The sequence below is a fragment of the Sander vitreus genome, chromosome 3 (genome assembly GCF_031162955.1).
Source record: "Sander vitreus isolate 19-12246 chromosome 3, sanVit1, whole genome shotgun sequence".
NCBI lineage: Eukaryota > Metazoa > Chordata > Actinopteri > Perciformes > Percidae > Sander > Sander vitreus.
This window is the reverse complement of record NC_135857.1, coordinates 365,520-387,439: the sequence shown is the minus strand read 5'-3', so window position 1 is coordinate 387,439 and position 21,920 is coordinate 365,520. Positions and strand designations below refer to the sequence as shown.

General features: G+C 40.9%; 3 protein-coding genes across 4 annotated transcripts; all 3 read right to left on the bottom strand.

Annotated features, from left to right (window-relative positions):
* Positions 1-5,420: 5,420 nt before the first annotated feature.
* On the bottom strand, positions 5,421-12,930 carry dynll2a (dynein, light chain, LC8-type 2a). The gene is made up of 3 exons (XM_078245369.1): positions 12,733-12,930; positions 12,058-12,217; positions 5,421-7,224 (listed from the first exon to the last, which is right to left on the bottom strand). The coding sequence occupies exons 2-3, from the start codon at positions 12,187-12,189 to the stop codon at positions 7,087-7,089; spliced, it is 270 nt and encodes an 89-aa protein (XP_078101495.1). The 5' UTR covers positions 12,190-12,217; positions 12,733-12,930; the 3' UTR covers positions 5,421-7,086.
* A 479-nt stretch (positions 12,931-13,409) lies between these two features.
* On the bottom strand, positions 13,410-17,561 carry srsf1a (serine and arginine rich splicing factor 1a). Of its 2 annotated transcripts, XR_013501274.1 has the most exons (5): positions 17,115-17,561; positions 16,367-16,545; positions 15,203-15,375; positions 14,250-15,026; positions 13,410-13,822 (listed from the first exon to the last, which is right to left on the bottom strand). XR_013501274.1 is itself a non-coding variant. In XM_078245358.1 (4 exons), the coding sequence occupies exons 1-4, from the start codon at positions 17,300-17,302 to the stop codon at positions 14,829-14,831; spliced, it is 738 nt and encodes a 245-aa protein (XP_078101484.1). In that variant the 5' UTR covers positions 17,303-17,561; the 3' UTR covers positions 13,410-14,828. The 2 variants fall into 2 exon arrangements, 1 of the variants encoding a protein (XP_078101484.1); XM_078245358.1 differs by having other exon boundaries at positions 13,410-15,026.
* Positions 17,562-19,349: 1,788 nt separating this feature from the next.
* LOC144514195 (fructose-bisphosphate aldolase C-B-like) lies at positions 19,350-21,897 on the bottom strand. Its single transcript, XM_078245373.1, has 8 exons — positions 21,777-21,897; positions 21,391-21,602; positions 21,152-21,206; positions 20,887-21,047; positions 20,720-20,803; positions 20,410-20,584; positions 20,102-20,301; positions 19,350-19,593 (listed from the first exon to the last, which is right to left on the bottom strand). The coding sequence occupies exons 1-8, from the start codon at positions 21,886-21,888 to the stop codon at positions 19,501-19,503; spliced, it is 1,092 nt and encodes a 363-aa protein (XP_078101499.1). The 5' UTR covers positions 21,889-21,897; the 3' UTR covers positions 19,350-19,500.
* Positions 21,898-21,920: the final 23 nt, after the last annotated feature.

Genomic DNA, 21,920 nt, shown 5'->3' with positions numbered 1-21,920 from the left:
ACACAAAATGCAATTTGTAAATGAAGGTGTTTATTATTAAAGGAGAAAAAAAATCCAAACCATCATGGCCCTGTGTGAAAAAGTGATTGCCCCCCTTGTTAAAACATACTATAACTGTGGTTGTCCACACCTGAGTTCAATTTCTCTAGCCACACCCAGGCCTGATTATTGCCACACCTGTTCACAATCAAGGCATCACTTAAATAGGAGCTGCTTGACACAGTAAGGTCCACCAGAAGATCCTTAAAAGCTACACATCATGCCGAGACCCAAAGAAATTCAGGAACAATTGAGAAAGAAAGTAATTGAGATCTATCAGTCTGGAAAGGGTTATAAAGCCATTTCCAAAGCTTTGGGAATCCAGCGAACCACAGTGAGAGCCATTATCCACAAATGGCGAAGACATGGAACAGTGGTGAACCTTCCCAGGAGTGGCCGGCCGCCCAAAATTACCCCAAGAGCGCAGCGACGACTCATCCAAGAGGTCACAAAAGACCCCACAACAACGTCCAAAGAACTGCAGGCCTCACTTGCCTCAGTTAAGGTCAGCGTTCATGCCTCCACCATCAGGAAAAAGACTGGGCAAAAATGGCCTGCATGGCAGAGTTCCAAGGAGAAAACCACTGCTGAGCAAAAAGAACATCAAAGCTTGTCTCAATTTCTCCAGAACACATCTTGATGATCCCCAAGACTTTTGGGACAACATTCTGTGGACCGATGAGACAAAAGTGGAACTCTTTGGAAGGTGTGTGTCCAAGTATATCTGGCGTAGAAGGAACACTGCATTTCATAAAAAGAACATTATACCAACTGTAAAAATATGGTGGTGGTAGTGTGATGGTCTGGGGCTGTTTTGCTGCTTCAGGACCTGGAAGACTTGCCGTGATAAAAGGAACTATGAATTCTGCTGTCTACCAAGAGATCCTGAAGGAGAATGTCCGACCATCTGTTCGTGTACTCAAGCTGAAACGAGCTTGGGTTCTGCAGCAGGACAATGATCCTAAACACACCAGCAAGTCCACCACCAAATGGCTGAAGAAAAAACTAAATGAAGACTTTGGAGTGGCCTAGCCAAAGTCCTGACCTGAATCCTATTGAGATGTTGTGGTATGACCTTAAAAAGGCCGTTCATGCTCGAAAACCCTCTAATGTAACTGAATTAGGACAATTCTGCAAAGATGAGTGGGCCAAAATTCCTCCAGGACGCTGTAAAAGCCTCATTGCACGTTATCGCAAACGCTTGGTTGCAGTTGTTGCTGCTAAGGGTGGCCCAACCAGTTATTAGGTTTAGGGGGCAATCACTTTTTCACACAGGGCCATGATGGTTTGGATTTTTTTTCTCCTTTAATAATAAACACCTTCATTTACAAATTGCATTTTGTGTTTACTTGTGTTGTCCTTGACTTTTGTTTAAATTGGTTTGATGTTCCGAAACACTTAAGTGTGACAAACATGCAAAGGAACAGGAAATGAGGAAGGGGGCAAACACTTTTTCACACCACTGTATGTAATTTGTCTATGATTACATCCCATTGTAATGCACACCATTACATCAGCCCTGATCCTGACACATAATCTCGGTATTGAAACTGAGGTCCAACCTCTGTTCCTGTTTGTCGTCTGCAGACGTGTACACAAGTTTTCATGCCAGCCTAACAGCACCAGCTCTGCACGCTGAGTTCACTCTGACTGAAGGTTAATCAGTGAAATCAGCTGATGTAGTAATTAAACATGGCTCTAGACGACACATTCTTGGACACCACTAGTTTGTGCAGCATTAATGGGAAAACAAAACGGGCTATTCCCTACAAGGATTGAAATGCTACAACTGGGAAGCAAAAACATTATTAATTTGTCTGAATGTGGCAGCTTATTCTGACTTGTAATTTTCTAGATTTAAAGTGGTACTCATACTATGTAGTATTTCACTTACATAATGTTGGGGGCTTGCAAGAAAGATATATTAAAGAAAGAATGGTCAAAATGTGTGCTACAAAAGTCGAGATATCCTGACTTCAAATTGTTACTTATGGGTCTTTTCTCCAAAAACAGATGCTACTGTACATCCCATAATGCAACTTGAAAGCATCTTTCTGTTAGACCCTGTTAAACACCCACATTTTTCTTCACTTCCCAAACCCTGGATTAGGGAATAAAAGACTTGCAGGCTTTATTAAAAAAAATGAAAAATCATAATTAGGGTTATTTTCTTGATTCTATAATAAAAATATGTTTTTGTATTTTACATTGCAGCTCACGGTAAGCATCATGATTCCTTGTTCCACTAGGGCAATGATCATCAGGGTAGTACTCCGCATGAGGCAAAAATTACATTTAAAGTCAGTGGATTAAGAAATTACTGAGAATATGGGAAATGTGGAAAAGAAAAAAAAGAATGACTTGAACGCAGCATCGATAGATAAGTGTCTTGGCGAGCCATATGGCTAACCAGCACAACAACTGATGTCCCAGTTACGTGGTTTGTGCTCCTCATCTCTGACTGAAGGTCTTACACACTTGTTGCTATGGACTGCTTTTCACACCAGACCACTTGAGCCTCCATTATTCAGAGTAAACACACAGTGAGTCCAACACTACAGCTTTGCAGCTTTAACGCAGGAATAGTGAAATCTACATAGTATGTTCTTCTCTTTATTATCCATTTTGTTCAGTCAGCTTGCACTCTATGGATCTCTGTTGTCCCATTCTGTTTGTCTATTGTGTTGTGATTTATTGTAGAATTGAACAAGTAGCAAAAGCATAATAGCATTATGGCAGCATTATTTTTGGAAGGATATGTCTCAAGGTCTGTTTTGAACCTCGTTAGATTTCAGAAAAAGGCCATCACATTTTCTTAGCGTCCAATGTGACTTAATGTGACCTAAATATGTCCAACAAACCCTCCAAAACTCAAAGAAATGTTATCTATGATGATCTAAAAAAGCCTATTTCTCACAGTATAGAAGCTAGAATCAGTAAATTGTTACTATTTTTGCTTTACAACAGTCTTAAAGTAGTCTGGATCGACAACAGTTCATTTACAGGATAATCCGTGGGTTTCAGGAAACCACAACAAACTTGGAGCTAGCAAGCTACATGCTGAAAATGAGTTTTGAAAAACAATTAGACTGAGCAACAAGACAGGCCTGCTTGGTTCTTTCAGGGAATGATTGTAAAGATTTACAAAGAATATGTTTAGGGCATTTCCTCTCTAACTGGGACCTTTTGGGAGCGATTGGTGGGGATGGACAAAGTACACACAGAGATACACTGGTAAGAGCCAATGAGGTTTAACCATGTATCAGATGATTTAAATAGCTCACGTTACTGGATTGTGTCAACAGTTAACTTCAACTTTAATATTGGATGTGGAGTTTTCTTTAGCGGGGAGCAAATGTTCCACCATAACAAGTTCCTTCCTGAGACTATTTAGTAGAGCCATCGTTGCTGTGTCTGGAGCTTAGCACCAACCAAGACGACTGGGATTGGGTTAAAGAAATGCAAACAACCCAGAGTTTTTTTCTCCTATCCAGGAGTGTATTTGTGGAGGGGCCAGACCTTACTCTGCAGCACTGTGGAGTAAGGTCTGGCAATGCAAGACTACCAAACATTAGGTAGATATTGCTGGTATGGCGCTGTTATGCTACAATTTGCTACCATATCATAATTGCTGTCTGTGGGACAGTGTGTAACGTGTTTAGTTGTTCATTATCAAAATCTGTGTTGCCCGTTCACAAACTTGTCGTTTTTCATGAATATTGACCACCACCATCAATTCCAAGTATTCCTATTGGCTTGAAATGTTACATTTGCGTTTGCATGAACTGGAGTAGACGCTCCATATTCATGCACCATCTTGAAATACGTTAGTCGGTAAGGGACACACAGGACATACTGCTCCACCTTTCGCGTTTTCGCTGTCACATGATAAACTCAGGTGCTGCTAATGCTGCTAACGGGTATCGTAGCTTCCCGGCCCCGGCGAGTTTGAAGAAGGAAACATGGAGGACCACACGTATTCAAAATCCTAATTTCAGGAACAGGAGTCTTCTTCTTCTTCGCCCAGAAAAATAAAAAGGCGATTGAAAAGAGCAAGAGACCGTCTTTTTGAAGCGTGAAGGCTACCGTAGCTGTGATACCTACTTTGAACTGCGTGGCACGAGAGAGTTGATTGATATATGATCTCAACGCTAGATGGGAGAAATTCCTACACATTGGACCTTTAAAGGAATGATTTGACATTTTGGGAAATAACATTAGACTTATTCCCTTTCTTGCTGAGAGTTAGATAATTAGATTGATACTCGCCAACTATGAGACCTCAAAGATAGGGAGGATTTTGAAACCAAAGCGGGTTCTGGGGTTCTTCCACCCAAAAAAAATTGTTTCCTGCATTTGTTTACTGCTGCAGAGTGCTCAACTCAAACTATAAATTATTTCAACTTTGTTTCCGCTCACCTTTCAAGGCACAACCATTAAAAGAGGTAGCCAGAAGAAATGATGAGGTATACTAGGCGTGCACGATTCAGAAAATGTCACGATTCAATATCGATTGTTAGGCTCAAGATTCAATTAAAAATCAATTTTCAATTCAAAAATGAAAAAAACCGATTCACAGTGTAACTGTAGCTACTTTTTCCATGTGACTGCAGTAGACATACAATAAAAAAAAAGAATTCTATGAATCGATTTTGAAATCGGTAGAGCTTGAATCGCGATTCGAATGTGAATAGATTTTTTTGCACACCCCAACATATACCTTGTGCTGCTGAAGTGTCTGCACGATGCTCTGGGCCCTACCCCCCAGTGTTTTCTCTTATCATGTGTAGGCAGCTTAAGCGCGGAGGACAGGGAGGGATATGAGAGTGATATCAATAACGTTATTCATCTAACTCTTGGTAAGAAAGCAAATAAGCGTGTTTTCAGAATTATCAAACTATTCCTTTAAATTCTAGGTTAAGGGAGGCTTACGGTCCTGAAAGACAGCTGGGTACCCCACCGCGGTCTGATAACTTGAAGCAAGCGCTACCCTAGGCATGGCGCACTGCTTGATATTTCAACTTTGACCTCGTTGCTGCTGACCTGTCAAGGTGCAACCATTGAGATAAAGAGATCCCCAGGTGATGATGACGATGAACACCTGTGCTGCACTTTGCCTCTGAAGGCTCTGGAAAAGGTAACCCAATCTCCCTACCTGCACCTCTAAAGCTCAGTAATTTACAAGTTATATCTTGTTTGTATGTCTCTAGCTCTTTCCCCATTTCTGTGCTAAGCTAACAAGCTGCTGAATTAATTAATTAATTTTCCAAAATGTCAAACTATGTCCTTTAAGTCAACAATTAATTCTCAAAAAGTGATTTATTTTTTGTCCATCAACCAATCACTTGTTTTCAGCAAAAAAGGGGCGCCAACAAAATAAGTCAACAATTAATTTTTATTTTATCGAGTTTATACGATTTTGGTTCTGTAGCAACCTACTGGATAACTCTAATGAAGTGCAATTGTACTCAAGCCGGTTACAGTTGAGAGCAATGACAGGCACACGTTTTGTGCAAATTTAACAGCATTGTAATGGCTCCTACATATACACAGCAAAAATGCATGCCAGAAAAACAATACTAAATCAGTTAACATTGACAATAGTTAGGAAGACTTCCCTCAATGTCAATCCAAGCTAACATTTGAAAGATACACATTTTACCCATTGTTGGATTATGCAAGAGAGCAACTTAAAACATTGTCTTACAACACAGCGAGAAATGTCTGGTGTTATCCAACCGCATGACTAAATCCCTCAAACTGACCTCTTAAAGAATCCAAACATTAAGCTTTGCCCTTTCCAATTAATTATACTGACACGACAAAATAAAAAAAACAAATCAGTGTGCTAGACAAGGGATACGCCTCCTTGCAGTTGCTTTAAGAAGAACTCCTAAATGCTTCGTCTTTCCTGCATGTCTGGCAGTACACTGACAATGCAAAAATAAAGGTCAGAGGTAAATGCAACTTGAAAGTATTACGAGCCACACAAGACACGCGAATGAATCAGAAACACAGGGGTGTTGGTAGCCTTGGTAGAGTTGACTGCAGATGTTTTTCTCTAAATCACCTTCCCAACACTGCTTTACATCGGGTCAGTCCAATATCTACATACTCAGAAGTTAAAAAAAACTATTTATCTTCAAAGTGAGCTTTTGTTTGGGTCTGATGACAGATAAAGAAATTGTGGTCATTATCCTCCAAGCATGCAGAAACACAAGATTATAGGACTGATATCTAGGTAGGTGAGTTGGGAGGTCTGTAGTGTTATTACAGGCTAAAGAACTGTTTGTGAGCTTTATTTGCTCTACCGTGCCTCACAGTGAAACTTGACAAACTAAACATCCCTGGAAATGCATGCACTGGCTTGTGTTGGTTCCAAAATGTCAAGTGTGTTGGATGACATCTTTTCTGAAATCCGTTGGATATTTTATTTTATATCCAAATGAACATTAAAGGTTTTGTATTTGCATGTACAGACATAATTCCTTTTAAATTAGTAAAATAGCAACTGAACTATGAACTGAACTCATGCCGTTTGTTCTCCTGGAAATCAAAGGAATGCCATGAAGTAACTCATCATGTGAAAAGACTATTTTGCTCCATTCATCGACTTCTTTCCATGTTCCCGTGTTAAAATCTGGATAATGAAGTGTTAAACTGGTGCACGCAGTATGATTTTACCATCTAAACCGACAGATGGAGTCTCATAACAGGTTCTGGCAATGCCACTTGTGAAGGAAAGCAGATGCACCATTACATTCTACAGCTTTCCTTTATTTTACAATCGAGGGCCACGTTGAAATCTTTCACAACCTAGAATTTAACAGTATCAACAAAAACTACTTCAGTTGCATTCAAACGGCAACTATCGAAAAGTAAACTTACTGTAACATACATTTAATAGTGTATAGTCCATGCATTTGCGCACGGCCTGGTTTGCATCATTATGGTATGTCGTTATTAGTGTATGGGAGACATCAGCCACCAGTGCATTTCCAATTTAGGTTCAGGGAGAAAACCTCCTCAACACCCTTCAGGAAATTCTCAGCCAGACTTGAAGAGCAATATAGCCACTTGGCCCAAGTAGAAGTAAATGAAATGCTTTGTCTCGTGGGTGACGTAGCTGCCGAAGTTCCTCCCGACGATGCAGTGCCAGGTGGGGTTGTACTTCTTGTCAAACTCCTGAAAAAGGTCAAAAGAAGAAGACTGGTGTAAAGCAGTAAAATCCAGGACCAAATCCTACCTTACATATCATGACTAAGGCCACAACTACCACTGAAGCTACTGTTTTATTTGAATTATTTCAGAAATTAATTTGCTGATCATGTTCTGAATTAGTTGTTTTGGGTATAAATTGTCAGAAAATATTGCAAAATGGTCATGAGAATTTCCCCTGAGAATCTGCTTGTTTGATTCGACCAACAGTCTAAAACCTAAAAGATATATTGAATTTGCTGTCATTATGGGGGAAAAAAGCATATCCATTCCTCACATATGAGAAGCTGAAACCAGCAAAGGTTTGGTATTTTTGATTGGAAAATAAAAACTGATTATCGAAAAGTTGGTAATTAGTAGGGGTGTGCAAAAATATCTATTCACATTCAAATCACGATTCAAGCTCTACCATTCAAAATTCATAGAATTCCAAAAATCAATTCATATTTTTTAATTAATTGTATGTCTATTGCAATCACATGGAAAAAGTAACTACATTTACATACTGTGAATTGGGTTTTTTTAAATCGAGAATCGATTTTTAATTGAATCTTGAGCCTGAAAATCGATATTGAATCGAATCGTGACATTTTCTGAATCGTGCACCCCTAGCGATTAGTTATTTTAATTGTCAAATAATTTCACCTCTTATCCTTAGGAATTTGGGGGTTCACTACTTTAGGAGTGGCTGTGGCTCAGATGTAGAGTGGGTCGGTCCTAAAACACAAGATTGGCGGCTGCATCTTCAGCTCCTCCGACCAAATGTCCCTGACCTGGCTGTCCACTGCTCCTAATGCTTAGGGTATAACGCAGGGATTGAATTTCACTACATTGTACCGTACGACTGTATGTGACAAATAATAAAGTTTCTTCTTATTTTAGACCAACAAATAAATAGGATAAACCTTTATTGATCCCAGCATGACTGAAAAGGTCATTACAGTATCAAGAATTAACTAGGGCTGTCAAAATAACGCGTTAATTTTGATTAATTAATCTGAGAACAAATAAATAAATAAATGCCTGGATCATTAATTGGAACATTTACTTATAAAATCTTCTTCCTGCCAACCCTGGCTACTGAAATCTGGTGCCACTGATATGTCTGCTCTTCTCTCTGATGCTCTGAAACACAAACACCGCTGCACATGACGCTAGTTAACACTATACTCAACAGCAGTTAACGTTAGCCTACAGCTAGCTAGTTAACACTATACTCAACAGCAGTTAACGTTAGCCTACCGCTAGCTAGTTAACACTATACTCGACAGCAGCTAACGTTAGCCTACCGCTAGCTAGTTAACACTATACTCGACAGCAGCTAACGTTAGCCTACCGCTAGCTAGTTAACACTATACTCAACAGCAGCTAACGTTAGCCTACTGCTAGCTAGTTAACACTATACTCAACAGCAGCTAACGTTAGCCTACCGCTAGCTAGTTAACACTATACTCAACAGCAGCTAACGTTAGCCTACCGCTAGCTAGTTAACACTATACTCAACAGCAGCTAACGTTAGCCTACCACTAGCTAGTAGCTGGATTAAACAGGGTTAAATGCTGACAGCTAACACTAAACGGTGTAAAGTGTGACTGTGTTTTACTGTAGAGGATTCAACACCGGGATGTAACAATCTGCAGCTGCCGTCGGAGAAACAACACAGACGGTGCGTTCAATGAAACTGGTAAACTACAGCCTCGTGGTGCATTTGAAGTTATTGTAAATGTCCTTTTCCTATCTGATGGTTCAACAGCAATTTACTACTGAAATTAGTTATTGTTATTGATATACATTATTATTAAATCATTTAATTTTGACCATATGGCCTTAGCAATGAACAAGCCGTTCTTTAATGTCACCAACTGTTGTTTAGTACCCCCCTTTCTTTTTCTTTTATCGGTTCAGGCACCGTTAATTATGTATGCGATTAGATTAATTAATCACAGAGTATGTAATTAATTAAATTACATTTTTTAATCGATTGACAGCCCTATAATTAATATAAACCTAAAACCTACCTTTTTAGACTGGCTTTTGATAAATATGTTTTATGGTCATTAAAGATCCTCTAAGCGATGTCACGCGTTTTTTTAGGCTACAACATTTTTTGTCACATACAGCAAACATCTCCTCACTATCTCCTAGCTGCCTGTCCCCTGAACACACTGTAAAAAACATCTCCTTACTATCTGCCTGTCTCCTGAACACACTGTAAAAAACATCTCCTCACTATCTGCTAGCTGCCTGTCCCCTGAACACACTGTAAAAAACATCTCACTATCTGCCCGTCTCCTGAACACACTGTAAAAAACATCTCACTATCTGCTAGCTGCCTGTCCCTGAACACACTGTAAAAAACACTCTCACTATCTGCTAGCTGCCTGTCCCCATGAACACACTGTAAAAAACATCTCCTCACTATCTGCTAGCTGCCTGTCTCCCTGAACACACTGTAAAAAACATCTCCTCACTATCTGCTAGCTGCCTGTCCCCTGAACACACTGTAAAAAAAACATCTCACTATCTGCTAGCTGCCTGTCCCCTGAACACACTGTAAAAAAACATCTCACTATCTGCTAGCTGCCTGTCCCCTGAACACACTGTAAAAAAACATCTCTCACTATCTGCTAGCTGCCTGTCCCCTGAACACACTGTAAAAAACATCTCCTCACTATCTGCTAGCTGCCTGTCTCCCTGAACACACTGTAAAAAAACATCTCCTCACTATCTGCTAGCTGCCTGTCCCCTGAACACACTGTAAAAAACATCTCCTCACTATCTGCTAGCTGCCTGTCCCCTGAACACACTGTAAAAAAAAAAACATCTCACTATCTGCTAGCTGCCTGTCCCCTGAACACACTGTAAAAAAACATCTCCTCACTATCTGCTAGCTGCCTGTCCCCTGAACACACTGTAAAAAAACATCTCACTATCTGCTGGCTGCCTGTCCCTGGACACACTGTAAAAAAACATCTCCTCACTATCTGCTAGCTGCCTGTCCCCTGAACACACTGTAAAAAACATCCTCACTATCTGCTAGCTGCCTGTCCCCTGAACACACTGTAAAAAACATCTCCTCACTATCTGCTAGCTGCCTGTCCCCTGAACACACTGTAAAAAACATCTCACTATCTGCTAGCTGCCTGTCCCCTGAACACACTGTAAAAAACATCTCCTCACTATCTGCTGGCTGCCTGTCTCCCTGAACACACTGTAAAAAACATCTCACTATCTGCTAGCTGCCTGTCCCCTGAACACACTGTAAAAAAACATCTCCTCACTATCTGCTAGCTGCCTGTCCCTGAACACACTGTAAAACATCTCCTCACTATCTGCTAGCTGCCTGTCCCCTGAACACACTGTAAAAAACATCTCCTCACTATCTGCTAGCTGCCTGTCCCCTGAACACTGTAAAAAACATCTCCTCACTATCTGCTAGCTGCCTGTCCCCTGAACACACTGTAAAAAACATCTCCTCACTATCTGCTAGCTGCCTGTCCCCTGAACACACTGTAAAAAAACATCTCATCACTATCTGCTAGCTGCCTGTCTCCTGAACACACTGTAAAAAACATCTCACTATCTGCTAGCTGCCTTTCCCCTGAATACACTGTAAAAAAAAAAAAGCATCTCCTCACTATCTGCTAGCTGCCTGTCTCCCTGAACACTGTAAAAAACATCTCACTATCTGCTAGCTGCCTGTCCCCTGAATACACTGTAAAAAAAAAGCATCTCCTCACTATCTGCTAGCTGCCTGTCCCCTGAACACACTGTAAAAAACATCTCACTATCTGCTAGCTGCCTGTCCCCTGAACACACTGTAAAAAAAACATCTCCTCACTATCTGCTAGCTGCCTGTCCCCTGAACACACTGTAAAAAAAAAGCATCTCCTCACTATCTGCTAGCTGCCTGTCTCCTGAACACACTGCAAAAAACATCTCCTCACTATCTGCTAGCTGCCTGTCTCCTGAACACTGTAAAAAACATCTCCTCACTATCTGCTAGCTGCCTGTCTCCTGAACACTGTAAAAAACATCTCCTCACTATCTGCTAGCTGCCTGTCCCCTGAACACACTGTAAAAACATCAGCCCGGGCTCCACAAACCCCAACAAAAACAAACTGGCCAACCTGCACCACCAAACATAACAACAGTCTTCTAGCGTTCCGGCCAATAACCGACAAGAAGGATTTGGGGGTGGGGGTTGGGGGGTTAGTGCACGTGCACATGAAGGGGGGTGGGGAGTGAAGGAGAGAGAAGCATGAAGAGGGAAGTTAGCTAGAGAAGAGTTGTCCTAGACAACGAGCCTAGCCTCCGTTTCATTTGACAATACTTTGAACATCAACAAGAAGTGACGTCACCCAACATCACGTAGAACACCTTTAATATTCTTATTTTTTTCATTGCCTTCTCTATTGTCTTTATTTCAATATTTTATTTCTCTTGTGCATTTGTCTCTACTTTTATATTAATTACTAGTGTTATTAGCTTGTCATTCACACGTAAAAGCACTTTGAATTGCGCTGGCCTGTGTTGACAGGGCCATACAAATACAGTTTGATTGATTTTGATCATGTTGGGAAATCAGTGTACATAAAATGTAAAAATTCCAATACTTGTGTTTGGTGTCAAAATGTTGGTAAACTCAGTGGGTTGGGGGGACTTGGGGACTCCTGGCTACAGCCGTGATCATAAGAGCCTCTCCACACTGAAACTAAAATAGATATGAGAATAAAAAGGCTCTGAATTTGCACATCATGTGCCAATGATGTAAGCGTACAGAGGAGCGTCCTGTCTCACCTTCTTGATGTAGGCTGCGATGTCCTTCTCTATGTTGTACTTCTCCATGGCCTGGGTGGCACAGTCCACCGCGTCCTGCTGCATGTCCTCGGACATGTCTGCGTTCTTGATCACAGCTTTCCTGTCAGTCATGGTTAAGGATGATGATGATGATGCCTGCCTGAGGAAGAAAAAGAAACGCGTTCACTGCACTGAAAATTAACACCGCACGTGGTGATGATGGGGATGGCTTTTAGGCCAGTAGGAGCATCGCAAAAGCATCAATCATACGCAGAAGATTGGCCGTTTGGTACCGCGTTTTCTATCATGTGCACTGATTCCTCAGTCATAACTTAGTCTCGTGTTGTTATCTATATATTCCTAACTAAACGATTTCCTGAGTGTTGCATAGATTGGCTGCGAAACTTGATACAGGTGGAGTTAAATTACTTGCAAAATCACTTTCCGATAAATGCAGCTTCTGCATCAGGAGACCAAAAGTACCGAAATGTATCCGATTACGTGCTGAGGCAAAAATGCGTCTGCTGTTATTCATGCCAGTACAGTCTCCATGTCTAACCAGTCGAAATACATTAAGGCATACACCAAAGCTCACCATCGTGAGAGAAACTCGAATCACAAATATGTCAAGACATGCAAGTCAATGTTTTTCACATTAGGGAATCTGCAACTCACCTTTTCTTGAGCCGAATGAAAACACTCTTTTCAAAAAATATGTATGCTATTTCACCCAGCCAGGGGTAGAAGGTTTAGATGATGCTGCGACTAATTGCTTTAAAAAGATTTACACAATAAGCATGTAGGTAGGTTGGTTCTCTGTGCTGTGCTCCAGCAGCTCCCCGCCCCTGTGCTGCATGCTGCACCCTGCCATTGGCTGAGCTGCAGCCTCCTGTGTGTTCCAAGCGTTTTTCTCCAGCTCCTGTCTGCCGGCATCTTATTTCATCCCACAATGCATCATTGACAGTATACACCACTAACTGTGGGCTAAAATGAAACGAGACCTTGGCAGTGGGTAGGTATCATTTGGCTGTGCGCGTGTTGTGTACAGGCTTTTCATCAGTTGTCGTCACAGCTGAGACACTGGAGCTTTGAATACCAAACATATGCGCTGATATTGTGTTGGTGGATCCAGAGCTGCAGTGTTGCTTTTATACAAAAGCCTAATTTCCCAGTACATTGGTTTCAGCTTTACAAATATATGGTTTGTAATTGATCACTTGTAGTTATTAATTCAAGTAGACACTGTAGTTTTAACATTACGAAAAATAGAGCACTAAAAGTCATTTATATATACCAATAGTCACATGAATTCATATTTGGGTTTATGTTTCAAATAAAAACAAACTAGTGTCCTTGTTTGAAAGTGTTTTATTGAAAATGCTAAGAGAAAAAGCAAGATTAAGCAAAATAAAACATACAAACTACTCCCACACAAAACCCCCTCCCAACCTCCCCAATTTTTATTCCTTCATACCAGGCATCTACGACTCCATCCTTTGATCCAACTTCCTGGTCCTCAGTTTCGTTTTCTTGTAAAATAAAGCCATTACCACTGAAAAACTTTAAATAGGCATTAGGGGGCCTAATAGAAAAAAAAAAAGTTGCTCTGGGACTCCCGTTAATTAGTTCTGAAATCAAACGCTCATTTGAATCCTGGAAAACTGATCCCGTTCCGAGCATCCATCCTTGCCTATCCCTTCCCTAATCGATCCACTCATCCAGCTCCAAGGATTGGGATCCACTGAGCCACTCCTCCAATCAAAACCTTGAAATACCAGGAAGAAAATCAGAGGGAGACTGTTAGAATAAAATGTCAAGAATTTTGGGCCTAATTTTCCATTTTTGAGCACTCATGTCAGATCAAGAAAAAAAGAAAGCCACTGAGCACAAAAACTATCGCTCCCTGAAGTTAAAACATTTTAACCAATGAGGACATTTAAAGTTAAAAGTGGGACTTTTTTTGCAACAAAAAGTAGTGATTCAGATTCTTTTCTTTTTTTACATTTGACAGCAAAGATGTTACACTTACATCACAACACTTGATCTAGGACTGCTTATTTCTGTCACAAGCCAGAGTAGCATGTTAAAAATTGTATATATAAACAAAGTACAGCACATATGGCTTTGTTAAGTATGACATGCATGAAATAGCAACCTATAAAAACGTTCAATTTATGGAATATGAAGCGTACCATTGCCTCGACCTGATTGCTCCTCAATTAGATGTCCTATCCTGACCATACAAATGAAATGTGCTCCACAATGGTTTTATTCCAAATCACTTTAATCCTTCTCTTCAGATGTCTAAAGGAAGACACAAGGGTAAAATACAGTTAAGCATTGGGCTCCCCATCCAAACAGCCCACCCCACATATCCAATAAGAAAAGCTGTGTTGTTGTTGTTTTAAAATAAAAACAAAAATAAAACTCAATTTTCAATACTTGCAAAAACATTGAGTGCAGTTTATGACAACTCAACATTTTTGAAGTTCGACAGCACAATTCCTAATGTTGCAAAAATTCAGAGGACAGAAAGAAAGGGAGAGAGAGAGAGAGGGAGAAAATAAAATGACAAAGCAGCTGGAGAGGGTGGGGGGTTAAAGGGCGAAAGAGGAGGAGGGGGGTACATCTACATACCATGATCACCCACAAGGACATCGGGACATGAAATGCAAAAATTAAAAATCAATTGCTGACATTAGGAGAAACTCATAAGAGGTAAAAACAGGAGGGTATACATCAAAAGGGCAACACATCGGTGGTAGAAAGGTTTAAGAACGGGATCGAGAGCGGCTGTGACGAGGCGAGTAGCGGGGCGATCCTCTGCCACGGCCCCGGGAATTGCTGCGACTGCGGCTGGCGCTGCGACTGCGGCTCCTGCTCCGACTGCCACGGCTGCGGGAGCGAGATCTTCCATAACTTGGGCTGCGGGGACCGTCTAATTTCACACGAATGTAAGCAGTCTCTCCCTGGCGGACACAAGAGAACTTGACATTGAAAAGGCAACATTCCTTCCTATGGTGGAAATACCATAGATGGAAATGAGGGCCAGGTGTGTTTCAAACATGTAGCATACCCGGAAGTACTCACCTCAACCCAGCAAAGAAACATTATCCATGACAATTGATCAAATCAGTACACATACCTCATGCGAGCGGAATTTGGTGTTGTCCAGCTTTCGGACGGCATAGGTCATGTCTTCTTTGCGCACAAATTCTACAACTCCGGTTCCATCTCTGAAAACGTCGGCGTAGCACACGTCGCCTGCTTCACGCATGTGGTCCTTCAGGTCCTGCCAGCTGCCGCTCTGAGGGAGTCCTGAAACATTTAAACCAAAGTTATGTTAGCTGACTTATGGTCAACTTTCCAGATTTATGTGCGAAAAATTCAACACACGTCAGAATTACACAACTTATTTGTTTGCCCAAAAACCCAAAAGCTGTAGGATTGAGTGATACTGGAGTATTTCAATTCAATCAGACCAAATGTAGTTGAAAGAAGAACTGGTTCAGCTTGACAGTTTGGTAATGCTAGAATTTATTTAGTATGAAATGTAGCAAAGTACCATGTGTTGTACTGTGGCATAATTTATTGGTTGTGTGTACTGTGCACACATTTTTTTTATATAGATTTAGATGTATGTAATCTATTTCTAGGGTTCCTTCTAATCATTTGCTTAGGGACCACAGACAAACTAACCTTCAAGGCTAACTCTGGCGCATTTACAGTTATTTGTATATGTTGATCAATGTGCATTGTCCTCATCTACTATTAAAAAACAAATCATATCAAGTCTTACATTGTGAAGATTATTAATTGATTCCTACAGCCACAGCGGAATGTGAGGACACTGTTTACTTTCAGTAACACCACAACAACAATTACAACAGGTAATAATATCATAAATATAAATTTTTTTTTTTTTGTTTTAAATGGTACATGCACCAAATTAATACAGATGTTGTTCTCTAAATACACTTCTGACTGTTACTGGATTATTCGCAATTGTCCAAAGTAAATGTGATGGACAAGACTAACAGTCACCCCAGGGTTTATAACATCGACAATGTATGTTTGCATGTATGAGCCATATTTATCCCGTTTTACTGTCCTAAATGCAGAGCACACTTAAAGTGAAGCTTAACTTTCTGCAAACTTTGTTGTGATCTAAACTCTTAAAACTGCACACACTCTTTAAAAAGTTACACTCAAGAAAGGGGCATTCAGCAAACCATCCTTCAGACAGCAGTCCAAGCGATATGCTTGTATAATAGTAAGATTTCTGTATATTAGCCAAATATCTGCTTACCCGACACAATGACCCTGTACTCGGAGCGTCTGGATGGGGGCCCATATCTGCCCCTGGGAGCTCCACCGATCCCACCGAACCCGCCTCTCGAGCCCCTACCGCTCCGAGGAAACTCCACACGCAGCCTGTAGCCGTCATAATCATAACCATCCCGCCCATAGACTGCATCATCAGCGTCCCTGTTAACAAAACGTTACAGTTTAAACGTTAGCTGCGAATGAAGGGCGGGCAGCGAGCTTTAATACACAACGTTATGGAGAGAATGCAGCCATGCTGGCGGCTAGCTTGATCTGGTTTACGGCTGCTAATCCACCGTGCAGGCGTGGACGCAACTCACGTTACAGTAATTTTGAATCAATTTGTGCAAAGAGAAACACAATTTGATATTCGTTAATTGCACCGAAAAGGCACTGTAATAAATAGTATGCAATCAAGCGCAACGTTATTGGTGCATTGACTTAGCTAGCTAACTAGCCAGAAACGATGCCAAGTGTCACGTTAACTAACGTTACATGGACATTCAAGGGGTAAGTAACGTTTACGTTAAACAGGCTGGATCTTTATTATAGACGTCATAAACAAGTGACGTTCAAACACAAAATCGAAACCGGAACAGCACACGCCATGTTTCGTTACGATAACAAGGTATAGTGAGTCCAGGGAATGGTCCAAGCCCGCGTTAGCACACGAGTTGGTTAGCCACACAATGGCCTTTGGCCTACCGCTAACGTTAGCTCCTTTACGTTACCTGGGGTCCTCGAATTCAATGAAGGCGAACGGCGGCCCCCCTCTCCGGTTCTTCAGATCGATATCTCGAATTGTCCCGTATTTGTAGAACACGTCTTCCACGTCTTTTGTGCGAATATCAGGAGGAAGATTTCCCACATATATCCGGCAGTCGTTGTTCCCAGCGGGGCCTCGCACAACACCCGACATGGCAGCTAATGATAGCTCGCTACTTAAGCTAACGGTCTGTTGTTTGCGAAATCTTTAACGGTCGGCGGAGCCACACCGAGACTCCAAGCTTGCAAATCGTCGAGCAGAGAGAAGAAAGCAATAAAACGGGCGCCGTTTTGCGCTGCAATCTTTAGGATATTTAGTGGATAACAGTACTCCGGACGAGGCGCCCACCACTACCCCTGTTTCTTCAGGGACCGCGCTCCTTTACAGAAACATTTCTGAATACCGGAAAGACCGCAGCCAGAGCGGACACATCCGCCTTACAAAATAGTCCGCCAAATGAAATGACCCGGTGTAGTGATGACAATCAATCTTTTTTTTCTTTTTTATAGTAGCGTATTACATGTCCATAACTGATATAATGATAGCCCACTTTAACTAATTTTATTTATTGGGTTATATTAACAGTGCACATTCATAAATACTGTAGTAAATGCACAAAAAGGCAATTTTTCATCTGTAGTCCCTGGACAGATAGTAAAGGTTTATGCTTATGCTTTTAAAATAATGTTATAGTTTTACAATAAATAGGCTACATATAATTTATGTTGCTGTAAAAATGCGGGCAGTTCTATCTCTAAAATAGTTGGGAACACTGACAGGCTACCATCCCAAGTAATTACAGAAGAATAAACAAACCATCACCCATAACCTTTGTTAATTCAATATTTACCTTGATTCCAGTCAAAATATGTACATATCCTACATTGACCTACAATATTTAATTACATATTTTGACCTGGTTCATTAAATAGACACAGTTTCTGCTTTTTTTAATTATTATTATTATACAATCTACTGTTTTGTGAACAATAAGATAATTCAGAAATTTTTCAAAAGTGATAAGAAGGAAACCAGTTTTTCATTTTCTTCAAATGCACTGTATATACTTCTCAATGTATGTGACAGAATCAATAGAAAAAAAATTAATTTTGAAAGAGAAACCAAGAGGTAGCCTAGTGGTGGAAGAAGTACTCAGAACTGTGTAGGAGTACTCTGTAAGTACTCGTTATGCAGAATGGTCCCTTTCAGAATATTGCATATTCTTTTATTCTTTTGTATCACTTTAATGTTGCAGCTGGTAAAGTAGGGCTAATTTTAATTGTTTTATATGTAACTATATTATATGTAAATAATTAAAGTAACTAGTAACTAAAGTTATCAAATACATTTAGTGGAGATTTTTCCCTCTGAAATTCATTAGAGTAGAAGTACAAAGTAACATTAAATTGAATTATTCAAGTAAAGTATAGGTACCTCAAAATTGTATACAGTACTTGAGTAAATATACTTAGATACTTTACACTACTGTCTCTAGGGAAAGAATGGGACATTACATTACATTACATTACATTACATGCATGCTTTCAAAAGAATTTCCCCCGGGGCGAGTTTCCCTAACTGTGTAGTTTGTTTCAGGACGAAGACATCATCTTTGATTAACATAAAACAAAATGTCCACACCAGACTGGACCTGAACACTGTTTTATTGCTTGAATGCTTACATTTGAACTATGTTTATCAGACTATTAGAGAATACTATTCAGAATGACAACACACACACACACACACACACACACACATACACACACACAACATCACATTGTATTCTAAGTTACTGCAGTGCTGATTGTGCTTTCTACCCAGAGACTGCAGAGGCAAATTAGCTTGAAGCTAATTCTGATGCATTATTTGTAATTGTACATGGTTACTAACAAAACTAAAGTACACATACACAGAGAAGCTTTGCACAACCTGAAGATATTTCCACATAACATTAAGGGATATTATATGTCAGAAATTCAGTAATTTTTACTATTTTGGAAACAAACTAACAATATGGTTCTGCAGCCTAAATTCAATTTACTTACAGCACATGGCCAGTTATTTGTGATACTAGGTAGTAAATGCTTCAGTTATGGCACTGTCACACGATTACACTGTACATCCATCACAATAGTAAAGCAAAACATTGTTTATTCAATACATGCTTTAGAAATACCCAAGGCCATGTTCTGATTGTCCTCATTTGTCAAGGCAGGAATATGTTTTCATGTAACATCATCATGAGTGTCAGAATTCTGAAATTACGTATTTCTCTACATTAAAATTCCTCCTTTTTATGGTAATGGAAGAAAATACACTGCTAATTGAAACGTGGCTTCCCCATGTACTCAGTATGCATGAGAGGAACCATAGCTGCGTGGGCCAGCCTCGCCGTAGTTATCTCCTCCAGGGTACTTCCCCTGACATGCCAGACTGTTCGCCTGTGGACAGAGAAGACAAAACAGCAAACTCAGGATAGGAAACAAACGATCAAGTCGATACAGCATAGTATTATCACAATATTTTCCGTGGCAATACTGTATCGATACACAGACAACAAGTATCAACCTTTTATTGTAAAAATTGCACATGAGAACTTTTTAGGTACTAGAATAACTAAATCTATTGCTTTTTCAGTTTCCCATTTTGCAGCAATGAAATTGTAATGAGGTGAACAAACAGAGAAATATATCTATTTAGATAAAACATGTTGACAAAGTTTTTCTTTGGGGACATAATTCCAAGTTGAATAAAAGGTCATTCATTAATTGGTCATTTAGCTGACACTTTTATCCAAAGCGACAAATTGCAACATATCGCAGAATATCGCAATACGTTTTATATTGCAATAATATTATTGTGACACATTATCGTGTTAATATCGTATCGTGGGGCCTCTGGTGAATACCACCCCTGGTAGTAAAGTAAAGTATCAAGGGGTAGACGTACCTCTGCTCTCTTGATGAACTGCTCAGTGGCGGCTTTCTCATTCTCTTTATGTCCTCTCCAGGCTCTGAGTGCAGACGCCTGCAGGGCTCGGCCGAAGGAGAACGTTAGGATCCAGGGTTTGGCCAGAGGGCAGTTGTTGATGGCATTGAGGTGGACAGAGGCCTCTTCTTCACTCTGACCGCCTGAGAGAAAAGCCACTCCTGTGGTGGACAAAAGAATATAATTTTACTTTCATTTTGCTGCTGCAAATGTCAAACATATTTGCGTAAAATAAAATCCTCTTCAGACAGGACAGCGCTCTGGGTTACCTGTGACAGCTGTGGGGACAGTGCGGCGCAAGGCGGTGACAGTTGCCATAGCAACCTCCTCTGGGCTGTACTTGGTGGGGCAGCTGTGTCCAGAGGTGACCATGTTGGGTTTGAGGATAGTGCCTTCCAGGTACACATGGTGGTCTGACATGGCCTTGTACACTGCAGTCAGTACCTGCAACACACAGATAGTTTCACCAAAGAGACAGCAGACAGGTACTTCCCTTCCTCTCCGTCTCACTTCTTACTCTTGTAGTAACAATGTCACACACCCAAGCACATGCTGTACGTAAGAAAAAAAGAAACCCACCTTCTCAGTGATGTACTGGCTGCGTTTCAGGTCATGATCTCCATCAGGCAAAATCTCCGGCTCTATAATGGGCACGATGCCATGCTAACCGAAGGGAAAAGATTATCAGAACAAAACAGATGCATAACGTACACGTAAAGACAGTTTATATAATATGAGGTTCTGACCTGCTGGCAGATACTGGAGTAGCGTGCAAGAACATTTGCATTTTCTGTTATAGCCAGTTTAGATGGATTGGTGTCACTGATTTTAAGCACACAGCGCCACTTTGCAAAGACAGCTCCATCCTTTTTATACTGCGCACAGCGCTCCGACAATCCATCCAGACCTGTGGAAAAGGTTAAAAAAAAGATTAATAGTTTATCTTGTAATATGTGTTCCTTTGGGGAATGTGAGTGATTTCGGCAGTGATCTGAGTTGTTTGTGTCTGACCCTGTGTGGTGGTTTCTCCACAAGTTCCTGCCAGGGGTACAACACCCTTGTCAACCTGAGGAATAAGGAACAGTGAAGTGACAATCATGTCAAATTCTCATATACAGAAACAACTAATAATCAGCACAGAATGCATTGCCATAATGATACACATTTGATCAATAAATCCACCTAATACCACACAGGTTGGTACGATTTGATGCTCCACATTTATGTTATTTGGAACTAAACTACCACACCTTGATGCCGACCATGATGCCCCTGTCCCTGATCATCTTGACAAAGGCTATGCCGTTATCAGTGTGCTGGTACAGCGTCTCATGGAAGAAGATGACCCCTCCAATGCAGCCGTTGATGCGATCGTCTGCACTAAAGAGAATCTGCCGGTACTGTCTGCGGTTCTCCTCTGTGTTCTCCACCCCGACCTGAGCCAGCCGCTTAGCCATGCTGCCTGAAATTAACATATGTGTTGTGCATATGAGATGTTAGTAACCATACTATGCACTCTATGAACTGGATGGTGTTTATCAGTGACAGGACTGACTGTTGAGTGTGATTATCTCAGTGTAACATCAATGGCATACATATTGTCTACAGTTTGCAGTAAAGGAAGGGTGCTACAGACCGACAGACTCGTCTGCAGCCAGGATGCCCTTCCCTGGAGAAACTATGCGTAGAGCAGTCTCATGGAGCTCCCTCTTCTGCGCCTCGGAGAGTGTGGGGGACTGGTGTGTCATCCCGAGTGCCTGATTGTCCTACAGCCTTTGGT